The sequence below is a fragment of the Pelodiscus sinensis genome, chromosome 15, assembly GCF_052426305.1.
Source record: "Pelodiscus sinensis isolate ZL-2025 chromosome 15, ASM5242630v1, whole genome shotgun sequence".
Classification (NCBI taxonomy): Eukaryota; Metazoa; Chordata; order Testudines; family Trionychidae; genus Pelodiscus; species Pelodiscus sinensis.
The window spans coordinates 4,447,217-4,463,951 of record NC_143066.1 but is presented as its reverse complement, the minus strand read 5'-3'; the positions used below and the strand labels follow the sequence as shown (position 1 = coordinate 4,463,951).

Genomic DNA, 16,735 nt, shown 5'->3' with positions numbered 1-16,735 from the left:
AGAGACAGGCAGGAAACCCAGACGATCTATCCCCCAGCCACCAGAGACAGCCGGTCTCCCTGCAACAAGCCTGGTGTATTTCAGCTCTGCCAATAAATAATCGGCAGCTCGTTAGCAGCTCCTTGAGGGCCCTGGAAACCCTGGGACAAAAGCTCCTGCAGGTCCCGGCAGGGAGGGGCGGAGCGTCTGCTTGTCAATAACGGGGAGAAACTTCAGCGCCAGGAACTCCCTGATCATTCGATGGAGTCAAAGTCGATGGGCTTAGCGCTGGATCTCGCACATGGCCACCTGCATCGTGCCAATGGCTACATCTCAGGGAGGCTTGGTGGGGGGGGCAGGCGCTGCAGAGGGCCCACCCACCCCCGAGCTCTTCGGGCCTCAGTCGACCCAGCCAGAACCCGGGCGCATGGCAGGAACCGGGCTGGGGTGCCAGGGAGAGCGCCGGCAGGGAGCGAGCGAAAGGGAGAAACCCTTCTCTGACCCCCGCTGCGGACGGCGTGAAGGGCAGCGGAGACCAGGGACAGGGCCAGAGCCCTACTGGCGTGAACAGCCACAGCTCCACCGCGGCAGAATGGGGAACGGCAGTGGCGCTTCCGTTCCATCTCCGTGCTCCCCCTCCCCAGAGCCAACTGCGCTGCGACTGGCACACCCCTTCCAGCCGGGGCCTCCCCACCAGCAAGCGCCCCCCTGCCAGCCCCGTCCGGGAGGGAGCAGCCCGCAGAGGGAGAGCCCGGAAGGGAGGGGCTCAGCCCCCATTGCCAGGAAGAGAAGCCAGGGCCCTCGGTCCGCGCTTTGGCCCCCCGCCTGGAGTCCCCCCCGCAGGGTTTTGCTGCCCGTGGGCTGGCCTGTCTGCTGCCTCGCGAGCGCCTCCAGCCGGTGCCGTGCTCCCTTCGCCCCTCGCCAAAGCCGGGAGGCGTCGGCTAGAAAACGACCGCGGCCCAAGCTGCTGGCAGGAGCCGGCCTGAGCAAAACGGCCTGTCCTGGGCCAGCTCCAAGGGGCCCACCGCCCCGGCAAAGCTCTGCCCCACGGCCTCCCAGCGCCTCCCTGCCCCACACGGCTGGGCTCTGACGGCCCCTCGGCGGGTGCATGGCCTGGAGCGCAAGGGCCATACCCCGTGTCCCGCAGAGGGCAGGAGGCTCGCGGCAGAAGGGCCCCCTCTACCTGCAGTAGCTGGGGGATGGGAGGAGGCCCATTGGCACCGGGACCCCTTGGCTCCCACCTCCCCGTTGCCATGAGCGATGGAGTCCTATGCCCAGGGCGGCGGGCACTTGTCGTGAGCAGGGCTGCTGCCCGGAGCCCGGGTCACACAACGACCCCCGCCACGTGGAGCAGACTGGCAGGGGGTCCGTGAGCTCAAGGGACCCTGGAGCACCCAGGGCCCGATCAGGAACCACCAGCATCGCCAGGCAGGACTCAGGGCCCCAGCGCTGCTCAGCATCGCCAGCTGGTCTGGGGGCGCTGGGGATGGTTGCAGACACCCTGCGGGCTAGGGACAGGGGCCGCTCTCACTCACCCACGGCACAGGGAGGGCGGGTGATTCGGCACCTGGCTCCTGACCGGGCTTGAGAAACCCCAGCTGGGCCCCCCAGCAGCGAGGCAGACCCAGAGAGCCAGGGCGAGCGGCCTGAGCACGGCGCACAGGCCCGAGAGTTGCTGGCAGGGAGCGATAGCCGCCGGGGTGGAGTTCTGTGGACAGCGAGAGCCAGGTGCCCAACTCCCATTGGCTTTCAATAGTCAGCAGCCCCCTCTCCGGGGCACGTCTCGAATGGTCACCCCTAGGGCGAGCGCGCCGCTCTGGGGCCGGTGGGCTGCTCCGTGCTGCTCGCTCTGAAGAGTCGGGGTCGCTTCGCAGGGCCCCAGCCCAGCCCCGGCCCTCGGTGAATTTCTCTCCCGGCAGGGATCTCAGCAATGCACCCGCCTGTCACGTGAGACCCGCGGCGCCTCGGCTCCTCCAGTCCCCGGCTTCCGTCTCAGCTTCTCTCTTCCCCCCGAGCCCCAGAGGCGCTGGCTGAAGCCCCACCTGGTGGTTCTGGAAGGGGGGGGGATTATGTAGAGGGACCCACCCCCCCTTAGCAAGCCTGCAGAGCTGCCTCACCTCTGAGGCGTTCCTCACACACAGGGGGCCTCTGTGCACAGTGACTGGCCTGAACCTACTCCGCAAAGGCTGGGAACGGGCCAGCTCCAGCCCCCATGGGGACAGGGAAGGGAGGCACAGCTGGGGGTGGGGGGGGGGGCAGGCTGAGTCTCTGCAGAGCAGGGGTCTAGTCTCGGTTTGATCCCTCACCCGCTGTGTGATCCAGAGCAAGTTGCTTTTGCTGCTCTGTCTAGAGCCATTTCTCGCCCCGAGCTTGGACAGCTCCTAGTGCTGGGTGCCGAACAGCACAAATAACCCCAGGCCAAGCGGGCAGCCCTTCCAGCCGGGCTCCCCACCCAGCACTGTCTGCACCGGTCCCTCCGCGTGCTGCTGAAAGGAGAGACCCCGGGGGGTTTATCCCACTCCCCGAGGGCCTGTTCTGTGGGCAGCTGGGCTGTGGAATCTGTATTCGCTGGGGGGTTCAGGAAAGCTGCCAGACCCCTGCCCGGCAGCCTGAGGGGTCTGCCGTCTGTCTCTCACGGGGTGCAGGCAGGCTCCACACAACAGCTCTGCCAGTCCCGACGCAGAGGGACCAGCCAGGGGGATGGGAAGGGGCCACAGCATTCGTGGGCTCCTTGCACGCTGCCCGTCAGGCTCCGAGGCGGGTGTGGGTCTCCGTTCTGGGGCCTCTTGCCTGCCTGGGATGGGGCTGTAGCCGCTGCAGACAGAGCATGAGGATTAGATCAGACCCCAGAGTTCAGTCTGGACTGGAACCAAGCACTGCACTAATCAAACAATAAGAGGGAAACACAACTCATTCATGTCACCGCTCCAAGCAGCTGGTCAGGGACCGTCTGTCTGTCCAGCACCTAGGACAATGGGACCAGGGGCCATGCCTAGAACTTCCAGTGCATCACAACAGAGCTTTATAACCCTAGAAACCCAACTGCATTGTTCAGAAGCAACACAGCAAAAGGGCACCGGTATGTTGCTACTCACAAGCATCGACTGTATTTTCAAAATCAGTTCCAAAATAGCAATCCCCCAACATTTCAAAGATTCTTAAAAAAAAAAAAAGCCAGGAAAAAAATTAGGATGATCACCAAACTTCATTCTGATTTTGATTTTTTAAAACTTTTAAAACAGCCTTTTATACAAAAAAACCCTGACATTTTTGGTAACAAAAAGATGGAACTGTCACGTTCCCAAAAAAGGATGAAACCGGAAGTTCTGACATTATCAAAATGCCATCTTCTGTTTTCTAAACAAAATTTCAACACAGGTGTCCCAACTGCTTAATTTTCAAACAAAAACGCATTTTGGGGCAAAAACGATTTTGATGAAAAAAAAAATCTCCAACCAATTCTATTCATTTTTCCATACAAATACTATTAGACAAATTCTTACCACTGGAGATTCTTGGGCTCCTTTGTGTCTTAAGGTGCAGTCAGTAGCTATATAGATTCATAGATGGTTGCCTGACTTAGCCTTCCACCCTGCTGGGTTTCCCTCCCCCCAAAATAATTATACTTTGTACCTTCCTAGCAACTTCCATCTGACAGCTCATTACACACATTAATTATTTCAATTCTCACAGCAGCTAGATTACATTTTGCAGAGGGGGAAACTGAGGCCCAGAGAGACAAAACCATTCGCCGAAAGTCACAAGCTGAAACGGAAGCAGACCCAAGAACAGAACCCAGGAGTCCTGCGAGGCAGCGCTATTTGTTAAGCCACATCCCCTCCTCCCTCCCTTTTCAGCAGCAACCTTCTCTGTAGGTCACATCACGGTAGCTTTTCTTTGTGTAATGCTTTGTGTTTTCCTTTCTTCCTCTTTGTTCTATAGATGCAGCTACAACCTTTACTGTCGTTTGCTTTGTTTTACACACACACACACACACACACACACACACACACACACACACACACACACACACACACACACACACACTGCTGTGATGCTGACAGCAATCACCTGGCCATCTGGGGACTGGCCATCATTTTTGCAAAAATTATGTGACAGCAATTCCTGGTGGGAACTAACAGAGTCACCACACTGTGTCCAGCCACCAACCCCCCTCCCCCTCGCCTCTGACTGTTCCCCTCTGTCCCTTATCCGAGGGACATGCTGATCTCAACCTTCCAGCCCCATCTCCATGACGACAGATTCTTGAAGGCAAATTCTCAGTAGGGATGTTAACAGGTATTCGGTACCCAGGGAGACGCCCCACCCAGGGCTGGGTGCAGCTGAACCCCCCCCCACCACCACCACCTGCCCACATTTAATCAGTTAAATATTAACTAATTAAAGGGGATTTTACATCCCTAATTCTCAGATGGTGAAATTGGTCCCAACTGCTCAGCTCCTGGAGTGCCACCAATTGAAACCTACAGGATATTTGGGTCCCAGTTTCTCACCGGCTCCCTTCTTGGGACGGTCGGTCTCAGGCCACCACCACGGCCAATTCCAAAGACCCTGCTCCAGTACACCCTGGAGAACCCCTGCCAGCTCTCTCCGGTGCAGATCTGGCTCCCTACCATAGTACAAGTTGAACCTCTCTAGTCCGGCACCCGACCGGTGCTGAAGCAGACAATTTGCCAAACCACAGGCTGTGCAGATTGTCCAGCAGCATCACCAACACTCCCATGGCTTGCTGCTCTTAGAAGACATTTCGGGGACATTAGAGCTAAAGGACAGCTCAGAACACCGAGAGCCAGGACCGGGGGCTGGAAACAAACTTTACGGGACCACAGGAAACTTGGCCACACCTGTGATAAGTGGGCACCCGGCTAACTCACATCATACCGGAGCCCGGATGTTGCCAGACCAGAGGGTGCGGGTTAGAGAGGTTCAGCCTCTTTTTAAATATATTGATGCTCACAGCAGCCCTGGGAGGAGGGACGTGCCATCACTTTGCACCTGTGCCCCAGAGAGATTAAGTGGCCTCCCCAAGGTCACACACAAGTCTGTGGCAGAGAAGGGGATTTAACCCACATGACTGGAGCTCGGGGCTCATTCCCGGGCCACTGGGTCTGGGTTCCATTCCTGCTCATGGACTATAGGATCTTCCGCTGTCATTGGCCAATGAGGTTTGGAACACGGCTTCCTTTGGTAACTCAGAATCGGCTTTTGTGCCCTAGGATTCATCCGTAAGCCCAAGAGAGCAGGGTGTGCAGTGCAAACAGCCACAAGCAGAAACACGGCAGTACAGCTCTCCGAAGACATGGGCAAGCTACGGATGTTGTACTTAATTAACTGATTGGGAGTGTAGGGGAAAACCTCTTCGGTTCATAATTATGGTATCACGACAGCCCAGCCAGTAAGATGTCTCAGATCCTAACTGGCAGCTTGGCCGGCCAGGGGCAAGCAGAGTAACTCAGCCGGGCAGGTTGTATGACCAGACAGCACCACACTGGGGCAGCCAAAGGGCCCACCCAGTCCCCCGTCACTAATCCCAGGTGGCTCTGAGGAAGCTATAATCCGCACTACCCACAGAGAGCACCTACAGATACAATATCCCCTAAGGCAACATTTCTTCCTAACCCCAGCTGATGTCATGAAGCACGCTGACTGAGAACCCCCACAACCAGTAGCACAGCCAATCCTATTCTTATTCTGTTTGCATTGACTCTTATATGGCTCATGTCCTGCATATCTGAGCAGATCAAAAGATTTATACCCCAGAAGATAGAGAAGTATTATGTCCATTTCACACATGGGAAACAGCAGCACCAAACGATTGAGTGACTTGACAAAGGTCACATGGAAAACATGTGGCAGAGTCCAGAACTGAAATTAGATTGACTGGGTCTCATTTCAAGACCATCCTCCTTGCCCTGTATAAGACCTAATCATTGATTAATCTTGCTCCCGTTTTACTCTGTGATATCCTGCAACAGGGGCTTCTGAGCTTACCCCCTACAGGCAGCTCTCGTCAGCCCTTTTAAAGTACACTGCCTTTTAATTTCCAGTAGCCTTGTGTGATGGGGAATTAGGGTCGTACAAGTGGCACTCACTAGACCCCACTAAAAATCGAATGTGGTGCTGCCCAAGGTGGTAACATTTTCTGCGTTGTTCTCCAGCTCCTTCCTATGTCCTGCCAAGACCCAGTCCGCTCCTCCATTTTCCCTGATGTGAGAGAATTCTCTGGAGAAGTCCCAACCGATCCAGACCTTTGAGGAGTTTCAATGATCCCCTGGCAAGGACTGCAGGTTGCCTGCAATAGCAGGGCAGCGTCCTCCATTCCTTCCAAGGGGCACAACTCTGGCATTTCTCTAGGCTGAATTCCACGTCCCCTGTCATTTCAGATTCTTCCGGAGCACCTCAGAAAGCCTCCGCGCCACGTGAAAGCCCATCGGGCCGGATTCCAGTCACACCGCCACCAATCTGGTGCGACTCCTTGTAGTCAGTGCAATTACACAGGACGCTCTCTATCGCGCTGTGTTGGGAGCACATGTCCCCATGGCGATATGCAGCCCCCTTTCTAGGTTAACTGACGTACTGAACACGGGTCCCAGTCCAGACCCTTGGGGATTCCATATGTAGCATCCGGCTGGTGAGATCCCTTCACTTCCCAGCTCAGCTTTTAATCAGGAACAGGACTCCACCATTCTCCCCAGGGTTACCAGGTACCGTGAACAGCAGCGTACGGGAGCCTCCACAAAAGCTTTGGCCAGAGCAAATGACTGATTTCCTCCCTTCCTGCCCTACCCGCTGCTTTATCCTTCACTGCTCCCCAGGCATGTTCCTGATCATTCCCCCCCCCCCCCCGTCCCTGCTGTGTCTCAAGCCCCCCATGCTGACCTGCAGCTGTGATCTTTAACAGGGCAGCCCCTTTGCCTGAAACTGTTACACCTTCCTGGGTAAGTTCTCCTCCTCATCACCCCCGCCCCGCGTGGCGGCCCCAGCACTGCGCTAGCCCATGCTACCAGATACGTACTGCCACTGAGCCTGTCTTCTGCAGTCCGCTGGCTGACTCCCTACCTGCTGGCTGTCCAACCCTTTGCTGCCCTGCCCTCACTCATTAAGAGCCCCATGAACTCAGCCCCTCCCCTCATCCACACACTGGAGCTTATCTACCCCCTGTCCATGGGACAGGGGATCTCCCAGCAAACAGTCTAGATGGGGCTTGGGCCTGCCAGGAGGGCAGGGGACTGGACTCGATGGCCTCTCCAGGGCTCTTCCTGTTCTAGGGTTCTATGATCCTAGGTAAGTCCCTACCCTAAAGCTCCAGTGGTCTCACCGGCCAACGGTCTCGCTTTTCCCCAGAGCGGTTGGCTGGTTGGGGGGAGGAATTACCCTCCTCAGCCTGTGCCACAGGGCAGCTCCCCGACCCGTCCTCTTCTGGCTTCTCTGATCATTGCCCGTCCCGACACTGGCTTCACCAGAGGGTAACCGGCAGGCCCCTTGCTCCCAGGAGCCTGATTCTCCGTGAGTGCAGCACAAGCACAAAAGCCTGGTGCCAATGCACGGCAGCGGGGGATCCGGCACACGAGGTACATCGCCCTGCTGCCCATCGGGAGCTCGGCAGCCCGGAGCACCTTGCCTGGCGCCTCCCATCTGCAAGGGCAACGTGGCCACCTGGTACGCAGGTGCCAGCGGGGGCCCGCAACTGGGTCCTGCAAGACTGTAACCGACTCCGACTCCCGCCGTCTAGCCCAGCGATCGGCTCCTTCCGCTGCCCCCCGCGGAGCAAGCGAAACCCCAGAGCCCAGTCGGCTCCCGCCTGCCTCGCCCCCCCTCCCGCCTGCCCCGCTCAGCCCGGGGGAGCCGCCTGCTTCCCTCCGGCTTTGTATTCTTCCTGCCTTCTCCAGCCCGATCCCTCGGCTCCTTCCCTGCCACCTCTCCCCAAGTCACCTCTGGTCACCGCCCTCCATCGACTCCCTGTGCTCCGAGCCATGACAGCCAGGCGCCCCCTGGTGGCCGGCGCTGGCCACTGACTGCTCAGAAGGCACGCCAAGAGAGCTAGAGCCCCCCAAACTTTTCCCCAGTCCTTCCCCGCTGATTTCCGCTGCCACTCAGGCTCCAGCTCCTTTCAATCATGACTCACTCCGGTTCCTCTCCGGCTCCCAGTTTCTCTACAGGGACGGATGCCAGCTCAGACTGCTTGGTTCCTTGACAACCCAGCCCAGCCAAGCAACGGGGCGGTCCTCTCCTCCCAGGCGGGGAGGCCATCCCCAAGGTGCCGGCAAAGCTGAATGACAAGCAGTACCCCCCAGCCGGAAGAGACCACTCCAGGGCCATCCGGAAGAAACAAAAATAAACCACCACGCACGTCACAGCCCCACCAGCTGCACTCCCTGGCTCACCAGCTACCCCAAGCAACTGAATAGCTGGGCCACCTGCGAAGGCTGAACCCAAGGACTGAGTCAGAGGAGCTCAAGAGCTGTCTCGCTCTCCAGCACGTGCCTGGCGAGGCGAACATACTGCCACGCATATAGGTGGTGCTGGGTGGCCCAACAGGCAGGCACGTGGCCAAGCCCTGCTCCAATGACCCCAGGAGAGGTCACCAGGCAGAGGCATTATGGCTCCATTAACAGCTATTTACGGCATGTTGTTTGCCAGAAGAAACAGGCCTGGCCGGCTCTCCAAGTGCCCAGCCAGGGAGATATTGCTATGGAGGGAGGGATATGCCCCTTTGGAAAACACCCCGGTACAGGGCACTTACCCAGCAGGCGAGGGGGGGGGAGAAGAAGGCAGGCCATCTTTGGGACAGGGATTCCAGCAGGGCTGCTTGTAGCAAATGATTCTTCCAGAGGGGTTTGCAGCCCAAACACCAGGGCGTCTGAGCTCTTTTGGGAGCATTACACAGACTCTGGGGAAGCACATGGGCGCCCCAAGATCTAATCCCGCCTCCTGCTCCTCGCACTCCCCCACCCCGCCTCAAGCCAACCCTTGGAATCCATGCAGCTAGCTGACAAAGTTTCAGGCAGGGATCTACAAAAGGGCAGGAAACAAGGGATCAGAGAAGTCGCCCCAGGCAGGGCTGAAAATTCCCTGCTAGAACAAGCATAAGAATTTAAGGCAACAAAGGGGGGGGGTACCTGAGACCAGCTGGAAGGGCCTAAAACAGACTAAGGGAAGGGCAGGGGCAGAGAGGACAGGGCGGGCAGGCGGCTGTGAGAGGCAGATGTGCAGAATAGCAGGACCTTGACCCGGCTGGGAACACGTCACCTCCAGCGTCTGCCCTGGTGCCAGGGCCGATGGGCAGCAAGGCTGGATGGAAGAGCCCAGGTCAGACAGGCCGGCTAGGCCAGTCCTGGGAGTGGAGGGACAATAGGATTTGCCCCTGGTGCTGCTGCCAGTTCACTGCCCCCCGCCCCCCCGCAGAGCCCCGATGGAGCCGGGCAGACAGAGCCGGGGGGAGGGGGTTCTGTGCGGGGCTGGCGCCGCCGAGCCATGGAGGGGGAGGGGGCCCGGCTTGGCGCACGGCAGAGACACAAAGGAAAGGGCCTCGCAGCCCAAGCCCCAGGGGCTGGAGCGAGCCCAGCCCAGCCTGCACCTGCCTCCGCCAGCGGCATTCGCCTGCGGCCGCACCCTGAGCACCGGCTGCACGGGGGGGACACAGGGCGCTGGCCGGCGGGGGGCTCCCGGCGCTCGAGGGGGGGGACACAGGGCGCTGGCCGGCGGGGGGCTCCCGGCGCTCGAGGGGGGGGACACAGGGCGCTGGCCGGCGGGGGGCTCCCGGCGATGGGGGATGGGGAGGGGAGGTGACACAGGGCGCAGACCGGCGGGGGGCTCCCGGCGATGGGGGATGGGGAGGGGGGGGTGACACAGGGCGCTGGCCGGCGGGGGGCTCCCGGCGATGGGGGATGGGGAGGGGGGGGGACACAGGGCGCTGGTCGGCGGGGGGCTCCCGGCGATGGGGGATGGGGAGGGGGGGTGACACAGGGCGCTGGTCGGCGGGGGGCTCCCGGCGATGGGGGATGGGGAGGGGAGGTGACACAGGGCGCTGGTCGGCGGGGGGCTCCCGGCGATGGGGGATGGGGAGGGGGGGGACACAGGGCGCTGGCCGGCGGGGGGCTCCCGGCGATGGGGGATGGGGAGGGGGGGTGACACAGGGCGCTGGCCGGCGGGGGGCTCCCGGCGATGGGGGATGGGGAGGGGGGGTGACACAGGGCGCTGGCCGGCGGGGGGCTCCCGGCGATGGGGGATGGGGAGGGGGGGTGACACAGGGCGCTGGCCGGCGGGGGGCTCCCGGCGATGGGGGATGGGGAGGGGGGGTGACACAGGGCGCTGGCCGGCGGGGGGCTCCCGGCGATGGGGACGGGGGGTGACACAGGGCGCTGGCCGGCGGGGGGCTCCCGGCGATGGGGACGGGGGGGTGACACAGGGCGCTGGCCGGCGGGGGGCTCCCGGCGATGGGGGCGAAGGGGGGCGCCGGGCTGGGCTCCACCTGGCCCCGCGCCGGGGCCGCAAAGGAGGGCAGCGTGGCCCCGCAGCCTTACCTGGGTGGGAGCCGGGGCGAGCCCCCGGCGAGCTCCCGCCTCCCTCGCTCACTCGTTCGCCTGCCCCTTGCGGCCGGCCCAGGATCGCCCCTGGGGGCCCGGGCGGGGCTCGGTCTCCGCCTCGCTTGGCTGGCCCGGGGGCCCGGGGCATCCCCCCTGCGCCGCCGCCCTGCGCCGCTAGGGGGGTCGGGTCCGCATGGCGCGGGGCGGGCGGCTCAGGCGGCTCCGCGCTGCTCCCCGGGCAGCAGCCGCCGCGCTCCGCGCCCCATCGCCCCCCGCCTGCAGCCCTCGGGATCCGGGCGCCGCGCCCCGCGCCTGCTCCGGCCCCGTCTGCGCCCGAGCGCGCAGCCCCTGGCCGCTGCCTGCCGCCCCGCCCCCGAGCCGCCGGGTCCTAGCGCCGCCCGCCCGCCCGGATCTAGGTCACCTCGGGCTGCGGGCACCTGGTACCGTGAGTCCGCGTCCAGCCGCTTCGGCGGCAGCCGGGGTGCGCCGAGAGCGGGACACACGGACTCCTGGGGCTGCCTCAGTGGCCCTCACACAAGGGGGGTGCAACACACACACACACACACACACACACACTCCCATACACCTCTCACACAAGGGAGGCGAATTCACACCCCTACCCCCCACAGACAGAGCAAAGGGACACACAGACACACACACACTCCCATACACCTCTCACACAAGGGAGGCGAATTCACACCCCTACCCCCCACAGACAGAGCAAAGGGACACACAGACACACACACACTCCCATACACCTCTCACACAAGGGAGGCGAATTCACACCCCTACCCCCCACAGACAGAGCAAAGGGACACACACACACACACACACACAGACACACACACACACACTCCCATACACCTCTCACACAAGGGAGGCGCATTCACACCCCTACCCCCCACAGACAGAGCAAAGGGACACACACACACACACACACACACACTCCCATACACCTCTCACACAAGGGAGGGGAATTCACACCCCTACCCCCCACAGACAGAGCAAAGGGACACACACACACACACACACACACACACACTCCCATACACCTCTCACACAAGGGAGGCGAATTCACACCCCTACCCCCCACAGACAGAGCAAAGGGACACACACACACACACACACACACACACACACACACACACACACTCCCATACACCTCTCACACAAGGGAGGCGCATTCACACCCCTACCCCCCACAGACAGAGCAAAGGGACACACACACACACACACACACACACTCCCATACACCTCTCACACAAGGGAGGGGAATTCACACCCCTACCCCCCACAGACAGAGCAAAGGGACACACACACACACACACACACTCCCATACACCTCTCACACAAGGGAGGCGAATTCACACCCCTACCCCCCACAGACAGAGCAAAGGGACACACACACACACACACACACACACACTCCCATACACCTCTCACACAAGGGAGGCGAATACACACCCCTGCCTCCTCCTGCCCCCCCACACACAGAGAGCGAAGGGACACAGACATTCCCATACACCTCTCACACAAGGGAGGCGAATACACACCCCTGCCTCCTCCTGCCCCCCCACACACAGAGAGTGAAGGGACACAGACATTCCCATACACCTCTCACACAAGGGAGGCGAATACACACCCCTGCCTCCTCCTGCCCCCCCCCACACACAGAGAACGAAGGGACACAGACATTCCCATACACCTCTCACACAAGGGAGGCGAATTCACACCCCTACCCCCCACCCCTCCACAGACAGAGCAAAGGGACACACAGACACACATACACACACTCCCATACACCTCTCACACAAGGGAGGCAAATACACACCCCTGACTCCTCCTGCCCCCCACACACACAGAGAGCGAAGGGACACAGACATTCCCATACACCTCTCACACAAAGGAGGCAAATACACACCCCTACCTCCTCCCACCCCCCACACACAGACAGAGTGAAGGGACACACAGACACATTCCCATACACCTTTCACACAAGGGAGGATGACACATATATCCCTATCACCCCCCACACACAGGGTGAGGAGACACACGCACACACACAAATACACACTCCCATACATCTCTCACACAAGGGGGGTGAGCACACACCTATCTCCCTCCCTCCACAGGGTGAGGGGACACACACAGAGACACACACACACCTCCATACATCTCTCAAACAAGGGAGGATGACACACACACACACACCTACTTCCTCCCCTCCCTGCCCACACACACACTTCCATACACCTCTCACACAAGGGCAGCCAGTCCTTCCGGGTGCCTGGTGTTGTTTTAAAGGGCCCGGGGTTCTAGCTGCTGCCACAGCTTCAGTAGCAGCATGACAGCCAGGAGCCCCCGGACTTTTTAAATAGCCGGTTCTGAGAGCAGCTGTCCTCTCTGCCCCCCACCCCCTCCCCACTCCCCCGTTGGTGGCAGTTACTCAAAAAGGAACCCCACACAAAGTGGAAACAAAGAGGAATCGCTACTGCGGCGTACAGAAGAACAGCACAAGCGCATGCAGACAAAGTCAGAAGGCCCAAGGCCCAACATGAGTTACACCTGGCCCAGGATAACAAGCGCAATAAGAAAAGGTTATTTACATACATGAGGACCAGGGAAAGAAAGGAAGGTAGGTGTAGGTCTTGCATGTAGGAAGGAAGGCAAGCAATAACTTCCAACTTTTACAAGGCTGAGGTAGTTAATGTTTATTTGGCTTTCGTTTTCAGTAAGAGGGTTTATGGTGACCAGATACTCAAAACAACATTTGCAATAAGGGGCAGGAACACAAACCAAAGCAGGGAAAAAACGGTTTAAAAATATCTAGCTAAGTTAGACGTATTCAAGTCAGCAGGACCTGATGAAATTCAGCTTATAGTATTTAAGGAAGTGGCTGAAGCGATCGTGGAACCATTAGCAATCATCTTTGAGAATGCATGGAGAATGGGGGCAGTCCTGGAGGCCTGGGAAAAGGGCAAACGCAGTATCTAGCTTTAAAAGAGGGAATACAAACAACCCAGGGATTTAAAGACCAATCAACTGAAAATTGATACCCGAGAAGATACTGCAGCAAATGATAACAGAGTTACAAAGACAAGCCGGCATGGATTTGTCAAGAACAAACCATGCTAAACCAATCTAACTTCCTTCTGTGACAGGGCTACTGGCTTGGTGGATGGGGAAGTAGAGGAGCTAGTTCTTCGCTTTTGGTAAGGCTTCTGACACAGTCCCACCAGACATCCTCAGAAGCAAACCAGGGAAATGGCACCTATATGAAACTGATGTGAGGTGGGTACACAACTGGGCTGTACTCAACGAGTAGTGATCAGACCAGAAGGCCGTATCTAATGGGATCCCGCAGGAGCCAGTGCTGCGTCTGGTGCTATTCGATGTATTTGTTAATGATGTGGATAATGGAGTGGAGAGGATGCTTAGAACTTTTGCAAATGAGACCCAGCTGGGAGGGGGACCCGCGCTAGGATTAAAACTCAAAACGACCTTGACAAATTGGAGAATTGGTCTGAGCAAGATGAAATTCCACAAAGTCAAGTGCAAAGAGCTCCACTTGGGGAGGAAAAGTCAGCTTCACCGCTGTGCAATGGGGGATAACCAGCGAGGCAGGAGTTCTGCTGGAAAGGATCAGGACCTGGACCTGATGGTGCAACACAAATTGGATATGAGTTCACAGTGTGATGCAGTTGCAACAGCAGTTCTGCAGGGTATTAACAGAAGTGTTGCATGTAAAACACAGGAGCTAACAGTCCTGCCCTGCACAGCTCTGATGAGGACTCAGCTGGAGTACTGGGGGGGCGAAGCAGTGCAGCGGTGGTAGAGCGGCTTCCAGTCACCTGCTCTGCGTGGCTGTCAGCACGTCCCTGCAGCCCCTGGGTGGAGGTGGGGGGTCTCTGTGTGCTGCTCCTGCTGCAGAGTCTGGGGAGCTGTGCACTGAGACACCGCCCCCCCAGGGGGGAGCATGTGGGGACAGCAGGCAGGCAACAGTGTGAAGAGACCCCCAGCCCCCAAGAGCCACGGCCAGAGGGGGGCGCCCCACGTAAGCATGGCACCCCAGCCGCATCCCCCCACACTCTCTCATACATCATGCTCCCTCCCAGAGCCTGCACCCCTCACCCTTTCCTGCACCCCAATACCCAGCCCAGAGCAGGTGGTGCTGCTGAGTTAAGTGGGGGGAGTGCAGGCTCGGGGCATTTTAGGACCCACCAAAATTTCTGCAAACCTGCTGCTCCTGCCTACAATCACTACACACCTTCCAACTTCTGCAACAAAGGAACAGGAATCCTACAGACAGCAGCCTCCTGCACTACCTAGATCTGCTCCATTCACAGCCCACCCTGAGCTCTGAATGAGGCAGGGTCCTGTGGAAAAAATAGTATAAAAGACTGTAGCATAAAGCATACGCACAAGGGGCCATTCTGGCATTTCCTAATTTGTAAGTGCTTGCCTTTGCCACCTTACTGGTGGCTTTTCCGTAAGGTTCTATGTGTGCAATTTCCAAGGATTTTAACAAAGCAAATGGAACAAATGCCCTCGTGTAGAATGATATTGACACGCCCACGTGGTTCATTGCATGATCACTTTTAGACCCACCAAACAGACCTCTGCCAGGTCAGCTCCAGGCATAACCAGCTGCAGTATCAGGCTGTTATCTTGTCTGTGGATCAGGACTACAAGGAGAGACACACATTTTGTAGGAGAAATACAAGACAGATGGTTTCCCAGTTCTGGTGCCACAACACCCTCAGCACCTTGCAGTAGCAACTACAGGGAGAGACCTCCCAAGCACCATCCCTGGGCTGGGGGAGACATCCATTTGCTCCCTCGATGCTTTTGAGGAGCAATGGGCATGGTCCAGGGCTCTCTGCTTTGTGTCCCCATCTGACTCCCTTGTTTTAGCCCTTTGACCTTCACTCCTACCCTGTTCTTCTTTGTATTTGGCCCCTGTAATTACTTGGCATCCTGGACTCAGTTGATCCTCCCCTTAGACTAGGGGAGGGTCCTTTATACAGCCCACCCACCTCCTGGACCCCAGGAGGACCATCCTTGGTCTGGAGCATACTCAATGCAGACAGACTCTGCAGAGAAGCCTCCATAGTACATGCAAAGAGAGATTTTGCAAAGAGTTATAACTTGCCCAAATTCGGGCAGATTTTTACAGGGAAGGCAGAAAGGCAACTCTCCCTCGTAAGCTTCTCAACCAAAGAGCTGAAAGATTTATCTGAATATGGCAGAAGAACAGCTTTCCCCCTAATTTTGTTCTAAGACGTGGCCGGAACGTCTTAGCTGAACCTTGGAAAGAAAATTCATCTTGAGGCTGACGCCCAGCCTGGAAAATTTCAGTCCAAACAACTGAAGTTTGGCAACGTTATTAAACTACTGACAAGAAGGTTATATAAGGGCAGTTTTAACTAGAGGTAGTACTGCAAACTCTGCCTGTCACTGCAGACAGAGGATTAGAGGAAAGGCAGCTAGGTATTCATTCCTGAGCCAGGCCTAGACAAGTTCTCTCTTTCCTTTTATGTCTCCTTCCCACCCCATCATTCTGGGGATGACTGACACATTGGGGCAAACCGTTCTTCACAAAGAATGGGCCAGATCCTCAGCTGGTTTAAACTGGCGTTGCTCTCTGAGCTGCGTGATTCCACCCAACTGAGAGTCAGGCACGGCAGCTGTTAAAAATGCAGTTTGTTTTGCAACGCATTGTTGGAGAGGCTGCTCTTTGTAAGCATTTGCTGAAAAAGTTGGACCCGTCGTCTTCATGCCGTGCACTGTCCACAAACGCTTCATGCCAGCTATGTGCTATTCATTACTCATGTGACGTGGTTAGTCCCTGTTGTGAGGCTATATCAACCCCTCCTCACCGGAGAAGGCCCGAGAGCTCTATTAGCCCCACCTTGCTACACCTGGAGGGCGTGTCCGGCTCAGGAAGGATCTGAGAGTGGTGGGGTGGAGGAGACCCAGGAATGAGGGGGTCTGGAGTTCCTTCTCTCTGGGAAGGACCAAAGAGAAGCCAGCTGCAGGGAGAGGTGGGAGAGATGTAGAGGAGAGGGGTTAGCTCCTGCAGTGAGTCTTGAGACAGGAGAAAGGGAGGATCTTTGTGGGCTGGCGGTCAGTAGAAGAGTCGAGAACTGGGGGAACATGAGTGGGATGGAAGGCTCAAGCCTGAGACAGGTCAAGTTGCTTAGTTAGTA

The 16,735-nt window shown here is 58.2% G+C and overlaps 1 protein-coding gene across 3 annotated transcripts in view; it reads right to left on the bottom strand.

Moving 5' to 3' along the window:
* SBK1 (SH3 domain binding kinase 1) overlaps window positions 1–16,735 on the bottom strand; it is a 49,446-nt gene that overhangs the window by 16,290 nt on the left and 16,421 nt on the right. The window contains exon 1 of one of the 3 annotated variants that reach the window (XM_075899056.2): window positions 10,524–10,877. The exons of 1 other annotated variant lie outside the window; for it this stretch is intronic. Coding sequence is in view for 1 of the 2 variants with exons in the window: in XM_075899055.2 (XP_075755170.2) it covers window positions 8,744–8,904 (161 nt within the window). In the remaining variant the exon portion in view is untranslated. Of the gene's footprint in view, window positions 1–8,743; window positions 9,619–10,523; window positions 10,878–16,735 lie in introns of those variants that run through there. One more of the 3 variants, XM_075899055.2, reaches the window with a different exon arrangement.